The sequence below is a fragment of the Cyprinodon variegatus genome, unplaced genomic scaffold (assembly GCF_000732505.1).
Source record: "Cyprinodon variegatus isolate N-32 unplaced genomic scaffold, C_variegatus-1.0 Scaffold404, whole genome shotgun sequence".
Classification (NCBI taxonomy): Eukaryota; Metazoa; Chordata; class Actinopteri; order Cyprinodontiformes; family Cyprinodontidae; genus Cyprinodon; species Cyprinodon variegatus.
The window spans coordinates 425704-434361 of NW_015150857.1; the positions used below are offsets into that span (position 1 = coordinate 425704).

The 8658-nt window shown below is 38.0% G+C and overlaps 1 protein-coding gene across 2 annotated transcripts in view; it reads left to right on the forward strand.

Moving 5' to 3' along the window:
* Positions 1-8658, forward strand: part of crlf1 (cytokine receptor-like factor 1) — a 30830-nt gene continuing 22172 nt past the window's right edge. The window contains exon 1 of one of the 2 annotated variants that reach the window (XM_015387846.1): positions 1-390. In XM_015387846.1, the coding sequence (XP_015243332.1) occupies positions 318-390 (73 nt within the window). In that variant the 5' untranslated portion in view covers positions 1-317. The remainder of the gene's footprint in view (positions 391-8658) is intronic. The other variant, XM_015387845.1, reaches the window with a different exon arrangement.

The following is an 8658-nucleotide window of genomic DNA, read 5'->3' on the forward strand; positions in this document are numbered from 1 at the left end:
AACTTGTGTCTGATTTAGCTGCAGGAAGCATTAAGAAGGAAAAACAGTGCAAACAGGACGCTCAGCTTTCTCTCTCCCAGCCTGTGGACTGATTCCCTTCCCACTCCACTGAGCTGGACTTTTCCCACCGGCTCACTCTGCTCTTCTTTATTTATTGACTTTTTTCAGCTGTGCTGTGTCTCTTTGGAGACTTGTCTCTCTGTTACAGTCCGGACTTTTTACTGTAGAGGCTCGAGAAAAGAAGAAGGCGACAGCACAACAACAGGAGGACGCGGAATCGCTTGGGGAATAACCGCCTGGAGTTCATATCCCTCATAATGAAAGCTGCCTTGGAGTTCTGCTTGCTGTTCCTCACGCTGCAGGCTCCCGGCGTGCTGTCCCTGTCCACACGTAAGTTGCACACAGATGTCCATCGTCCTGCAGCGGGGGGACAGCCTCTGCTGTGAGGCTGCCTCCCAGAGACCAGCTGTGGGCACAAGTTCTGTTTGCAATCCGATTTAAAAACTAAACCTGCTGCAGAACTGCTTTACTATCTTATTGCATCACTTTTTAAATCGGGTTCAGTCTGGAAACATTAAATCTAATGCATTAAACTGATTTAAAATATAATGTAATGGAGGAATGTATTTAAAAAAAATATATTAAAATGTATTTTTATAATAAAGTTTTAGATTATAAATTCTCCAATTTGTATAATAAAAATTTTAACATTTAAAAAATTGCAACATGATCTAAGAGATTTTATCTAAAGCAGGAAAGAATAAAATGACACAAATACATCCTAGTCTGGAATAAGGTTTGCAGCAGTTTAGATCTCCTTTAGATAGGGGTGGAACAATACATCTAAGTTGGACTAGACCATACATGATACTGGGTTAATCAAGCGAGACTAAATGTGAGAAATCCCTGTTATTTGTTCACTCCAGCAGAATCTCTGAGTGCTGTCCCTAAATTCAACCCAGTTTGAAGTTCTACAGATGGGCTTGTTTTCAGTCTGCAATCAGAAAAAGTGCTGGTTTGTGTTCTGAGAAACAGGATTAAGGAAAAAATCTGTTCACTGCAGAATTATCCACTTAGATTTAGATAGACCGATACATTGGTCAGCCAATATTTTGTGCTGAACCCTGGCGTTTATTTCCTGTATCGGCCTATGTGCATTCAGCAGCCATGACTTGAGATCACATAAAGTGCATTGCTCTTGCCTTCAGCTGTTACTGTTCTGTGTAATAAATGCTTCACATATCGAGATCAGATATTTGCATTCCTTAAAAAAGCTGTTGATCTCTGATTTAAACTATATGGGATCAATGCAGTCATTTCTGAATGTTTAATATATTATTGATACAACTTGAAGCAGATGCTGTAGATTAGGGGTGAGTATTGGCATGGGTGTTGCGATACGTTACGTGTCACGATACCTGGGACACTATGCAATGTTATCGCTTTATTGCAATTTCGCCATATATTGCGATATTTTTCCTGCTATCAAAATTAAATGAATAGATAAAAAAGCAACCTCTGTATCAGATGATATTGATCGTTCAGTTATTTTGGTATCTATGTTGCTTGGGGGTTTGAGTCAGTCCACGTCTTCTACTGTGACACTTTTTTCCACACCCCTACTGTAGATCAGGCTGTTATGATGAGCAGCTCATCAATTAAAACCATTAAGATGTTAATGATCTGTTGGACCTACGAAAATTCTAATTCAGGTTTCATGTTTATTATTGCCTGCAGGATCTGTGCAAGGAAATAATGATTAGGGTGATGTCTAGGAGACTTCTAATAGGAGAGCCTTGGATCGCATAGAATAACTGACATGAAAAAGTGGAAAAAATTTAATCTGCAAATTAAAGAACGGTTGAGTGGTTCAAAGCTATAAAAATTTTGTAAATAATTATAGACATTTGCATTTTTTTTTTATAAAACGTAAATATAAACACTGAAAAATATTCTTGATTGATCCTTCTTTCACATTTTGGCTTTTATTATCCTTTCCGATTTATTCGTCTGGAGGAATAGAATAGAGAGAGTCAAATCAAAGTGATTAAAAATCTAAATCAGGCCAGCGTATGAAGAACTATTCTTATGTGTTTGTGATTAAAAACTGTTAGTCATGATATTTCGGAGGTTTAGTGTTATTGAAAACTGGACTGGAAGTTGGGTTTTTATTTTTTGATTTATTTTAGAAACAAGTAAACCTTTAAATCTGAAGCACGTTTTTCGATTATCTTAACCAGAAATCACATTGTGTTTTTGTTTTTTTTATATGGAGGCATTAAGATTAGGCCTCGTTTGAAGAGGATCTGCAGTTTTCAGGTTTGCATCACTCCGGTTTTTTTCAGGGAGATTAAAAGAACAAAAAAATCTTATGGCAGCAGGTGGAGCAACTGTTTTTTTTCTATTGTTGCTTAGGTAATATAACAATTACTGTAATTATATGATGTTTTCTTTTTTTTATCGTGATGCAAGTCCATATTTCACACCAAAATGTTTTGCAGTCAAATGTATTTGCAAACAAGGTTGTTGCCTTCTTTTTCAGCCAACTGGCCAGCAGTGTGCAGCAATTGGCGCTGATTTACTCCAGCATCTGTACAGCTGGAGAGACACTTTCCCTTTGTGTCCTACTAAACAATTGAACTTTAAACAAAGACAGAAAATGTCAGATAATAACTTTTTACAATCTTGATCAAACCTTTGATAACAATCACCAACCCAGGTCTACTTGCGCCCCCTCTGACATGGACTTAAGGGTACATTTGTGTGGGGACAGAAGGGGACAAATGCCATTTTCTCTGTCTGACTGCCCAGATTATTTATGTTCTCCTGCTGCAGTTGCATTTCTTGTGTCCCATGCGGAGCGAGAGCTCCCCTCCAGGGAGGCCGGATTTCAACAAGTCAGGCCATAATTCGTTTAACACATGCTAAGCATGGGGGCTTTACGGACCGCAACAAAGCGGTGACATCACTTGCTCTGGATTTAGGGGAACGCAGCAGCGCCAGCTTAATGCACAATAATGTAAATAAATCATAGTTATGTCCGGTTCAGCTGCTAAGAGGCTGGATTAGTTTTAATGGTGAGCTCACCCGCATACGGCAGCTCTTCAGCCCCCAGCCCGTTTTTAAAAGGGATAATAAAAGAAAGTCTGGATTGAGGGCTTTAAAGGGAACAACAAGCCTTTCCTTCTGCCTATTATACAACATAAATGGTCGTTAGTGTTTGACTTACCTTTATTATGGGCAATGAAACTTTTCCAAACAATCTGCTACCAAAATCAAGCTGTTTAAATGTAGATTTCCTTTTATTGCATCCCAAAGAACAAATAATTAAATAATTGCCTTAAAAAGTGTTCACTGTTAGTTATTCAACTCCCTGGATTAATGCCTCTAATATAACTGCTTTTGGGGGATGTCTTTGTCAGTTAAGCAGTTTTCTTGACTTATTACTCGCAAGTGACTGAAGTTCATGTAGAATAACCACAGATTCCAGTTAGATTTTTTTCTAGACTTTGACTGGACCACTCTAATTCACATTTGGGTTTAGATCTCCAATGTTCCGTTGAGCTCTGGCTCTATGTTGTTGCCCTCCAAAAAGTTAAACCTAAACCCCTGTCTAAAGTCTTTTCTATAATTTTTTCTGACCGACTTACCCCACAGAATGATACTGCCACCGTCAAGTTTTACATTAGAGATAAAGTGTTAGGGAGGCATGGGATGTTATTTTAACACCCAGTCCAGCTCTGTCTGCTGTGTTCCCCAGTCTCCATCATGCTGGTGATGATATAGTTATTTTATCTCCTGCTGTACAAAATTGCATTACTGTGTATTAGGTTTGCATATAAACTTCTAGGGAAGCAAATATAAGCCTCAAAGTGTTCATTTAACCCCCCCATTTGTTAATTTTAAAGTTAGAAATGACATTTTCTTTCCTGTAAGATGAAGTTAGTCAAGAAGAAATCAGATCGACTGCCTCTTTATCCTCTACATAGGCAACGTTGCATGGCTCATTGTCACCAAATGTTGCGTGACTTCCTCCAAAATCTCCAAAGGGCTCATGTGCATTGGTTGTTAAAGAGCCCAGAAGAAAGCTCTCTTTCAGCTGTTGTAAAGATGAGTGCAGCATAAAGGCTTTGGTGGTGGGAACAGTGGATGGGACGTACCTTTGAAGACCACCGCAGACTAGATTTCAGCCGCTGGAGACTTGTAATGTAGTCTTGAAACAAAAGCAAAGGCCTTTTCTCATGTCTCAGCCTGGATTCCATCGTCCATTATCACGATGTTGGACTCATCCTCAGGCGTGATGAGAACTTCCGTCTCTCCAAACAAATCATTTTTTTTACAAGCCATTTCCTTCAGTGAACGTGTTAGGGAGAGACAATAAACAGCAGTAATTGTGTCTCGCTTTGCAGTGTTTGAACTGTGAAGTAATGGGCGTTAGCGGGCTTCACCCCCCGCTCCAGGGCAATGTCCCGTCCTCAGCGCCTGGAATACATAAACACCGATTGTTATTCAGCTGGAGCAGGGTATTACTGGCTAATCATGGCCGCCTTTAGTCCACTGTATCCAGTGACAAAGACAAACAGCCCCTTTGCATGGGTTTGTTTGTGTTCCTACGAGCATGCATGTGTGAAACTGTCGTGTCGAAGGTCTTAAGAGGCGGCGGTGATATTAACAGAGGAGTGGAGTTACTGATGAGCTGGTGTCTTCAAAGACGGCGCCGCCATAAAAGACCACACAATGTCTGTCAGCGTAAGGTGGCTGGCTGCTGAATAGACGTGGCCTCGGGCACAGATTTTGTAGTGGTCTGACAATGTTGACACTCTCACTTGCAAACTGCTCATTCATTTCCTCATAGAAACCCTCTTAGATGTGTTCATATTGCTTTCTACATTGTGATTAACCTTTTTTTTCGGTTAGAGCTTTGCAGCCTTTAGTAAATTAAATCCTTTCTTCACATCTTTTCTCCTGGATCACACCTCCTATTGCTCGGTTCACCTTTGAGATCAAAAGCTTCATTTTTATTATTTTTTTTTGCAACTATGATAATATGGGATTGACAATTTAGCTGTCTATTCCTTTAAAATGTATTTCTGTACTGAAAAATCAAAAACAAAAAAGGGATTAAACTTTCTATTTTCATTTTTCTTTGGTGCATCTCAGGTTTTCTTTTTCTTAGCTCCTCATGCGATTCACCTTTTTTAAATTTTGGGATTCACCTGTACTAAATTTTAGAAAATAAATGCATTGTGCATTAATTACAACTTCGGTTTTAAGACACAGTCAATAAATATAAAATTGTTTCTTTATTTTTTTATATACCAAAGCTGTTATGCCCAATTCTGTCTCTTCTGTAAGCTTTTTGACAGAAGTGAGAGAAATTTAATATATCCAAATATTTCCCCAACTGATGAAATTCCTTTATAAATATGTTATAAGCATAGTTTCTCTGTTTTGATTGGACGTGTTGATGATTAGGCTAGTGAGATCTTTTGGCGCCTTTTCTGTTAATCGTGAGCAGAAAAGACTTAAAAAAACATATTTTTGCTTCTAAAAATTTTTTATTTGTGTTGCAAGAAGTAAAATTTAAATGACTAGTGTTTAAAGTCTCTTGCACACTGGTAGGGACCAGTGTACACTGCAGATCAGGTGCAACGGGAAACTGCAGCAGCAAGTTTGAAGACTCTGTGAAGGGTGAAAAAAAAACATAAGTTGTATATTGTACAGAAAATGCCAATTCTTCAGTTTAAATTAAATGAATTAATTGTGTACCAGTTGTATGATATTCTGTGCCATTAGGGCAACCGTCTAAATTGGGGTCGGACATGAAATCACAGACAGGATTGTAAAGAGGTGGAGACTTTACAGTGAATTTGCTATTTATTTTAGTTTTTAACTTACCTTGAGAGGTTGAGCTTGTGAAGAGCTTTTAGAAAGATTTAAATTTGGAAATGTATCATTGAAATGATGGGAGTTAATAGGAGTTAGTCAACCAAACTATATCCTCTGAGCATCTATATGAACAAAATTTTGTGTTATACAGGTGTGATATCAAACATATTTAACAATATAACAAGGAACATTCTGCTTAATGTAGTTTATAGGTTCAGATATTTTTCTTTATTTGTTTTATGCACTGAAATTATGGGTATGTAACCCTTGGTTCTAGAAATGCACTGAAAAAATTGCGAAATGATGTAGGCATCTTGGCCTGAAACAAGCCAGATGCATGTGTATGGCGTTTGCATGGATGCACTGAGGTGCACCTTGACAAAAATAGAATGTACACTAGGAAATGGTAAAATCCAATCTCCCCAGTTATATTTGAAATTCCTATTATTGCTCAATCTTTTATTTATTTTTTAGGTTTCAGGTTGGTTTTTATTGATTTTCATCCATTTCTGCAAATTCTCACAGGTGCCTTTTAGGTAAATGGGCAATTTAAACACTTTTCAATCTTTCAAGAGGTCTTCATTTTGCAAGCTTGCAGACAGTAGATTGGCAACAGATGTCAGAAGTTGAACTTGGTTATGGGGTCCTTGATCGATCTTTAAAAATGACACCAAGCAGATAACCAGGTATAAAAAATATTGTTTTATGTAATTAAATTTAAATTACGCACGGTATTCATCTGGAAGCCTCTTGTACAAAGGGTTCGCAAATGGAAGGGACAATCAGTACAAATCTTAGAGCTTATTTAGTACCAACCTTCCCTGCTGAGTTTTTAGCCAATCACAGCCACAGTAGCAGCTGTGATGTATCACATTCATGATCTGTTTTACAGCTGGGGGGGGGTTAACTGATAAATCAAACTCTTACCAAATCCAGTCAGGAGGAACATGCAAACATCTTCTCATTGACAAAGGCTCAAATTTTGCTCGTTTTACGAAAAGAAATGGAGGGTATTCCAGCCAAAAACCATGCAGCCATTTTATTTTTACTTCATCCTATCCCCTCTTTTTCACACCGTGACGTCACACACATCACTGCATTTCATTGGTCCGAAACATTTCTGCATCGAGGCTAACAAATCTGGTGGCTGCTGACTGGCTGGCATGATATGTTTTTGCGAGTTTCTCAATTCACAAATCTCTTACTTACAGGGGTTACCAAGCAGATACAACATCCAAAGGTGGTCTTATGGTTCTTTTTGCCATATTTATTTATTTTTTAAATTATACTGGCAAGCACCAAGTTCTGTCAAAGTCTGATTTATTTTGGTCTAGATGCACATTTGGTAGTAGTAGTTAAATGTTTACTATAGAAAAGAGGATATATTTTTTCTTTTGCTTACAGATCTGACAAAAAATAATGATGTTCACTTTTCAAAATGAGACAATAATGAGCCCAAACACAAAAAGATTTAGAGTTTTTTTTAGAGACATGGTGCATTTCCATGGTTGATTCCCAGGGAACAGTGGGACATTCTTTAATTGTCATTTAGCTTGAAGTTAGTCGACGTGTTCAAACTTGAGAAGTGTGGACAAGGTGTTAATGGTATTTCAGGCGACTGTGTAAACTCTCTCTGCAGACCAGGCTTATCTACATTCAACATGAGGGGAAAAACACGAACAGAACCTTAAAACAGAGGACCAGAATTCATTGAGATTAGGATTTGTTTGTGTATCTCTGACAGCAGAATCTCCCAGTCTTTCCAGATCCCTCTCAAAAAATAAATTTTAGATGTTAGTCAGGTTTTATCTGCTTAAATAAAGGTTATTATTAATATAAGGCGCTCTGGCTTGAGTTTAGTGAGTGCATTCCTGTAGACCGTCCAGGATATGTGGACAACAGTCAGAATATATTTTCTATTAGTAGGCTTGTAATCGCAGTCCAGATCTTTCTGTGGTTTAGGGGCTCGGCTCCTGCTGGTATTTGTGGCCAAACTTGGTTGTAAAACTAAAACGTGCTTATAAGACAATGCTAGGCTTTACAAAACAGACAAGGCCTTGCATTTCCATTCCTGCATAAAATGTTCAGCAGAGTAAGACTAAAATTTACTTTTTGTATCCACATGCTGCACACAAGATTCAGATTAATGTTCACCTTAATCAGACCAAACCAGCAGACTTAACCCTTAATATTAGATGACTGAAGTCAGGCTAACAACAAAAAACAAACTACGTTGTACTATGCATGTTCTGACCAGAAAAACACTTTAATGAAAAAAGCAATAAGTAATTTTAAAGCCATGCCCAACTACCAGCCTCCTTCTCAGAACACCACACTGGGGGCATATTTCCTTTATCAGAGCCATGAACTTGCTGCCTGCTCAGCATTTCCACCTGATCCTTTGTAACATTGCAGCAGGTAAGAATAGCAACCCTTAAGTCACTGAACCTACAAACCATGAAGCCGTCTTCCTGGTTCAGCTTTACAGGATTTGAGAAACCCATTTCACTGATACAGGAGTAAAGATAGGATTTAAGGTGGAATCATAGGATGCAGGTGTGAAAATGAAATGTGGCCCCCAACTAGGGTTGTCACGATACTAAACTTTTCAACTCGATACCGATACTAAGGAAAATATTCGATACTCGATACCATTTTCGATACCACAACGATAAAAACAAAGACTCCAAAATTCAACAGAAATATTTTCATTAATAAATAAAATACAATAAATAAACACAATAAAGGTTGTATGCTGTGCATAATATT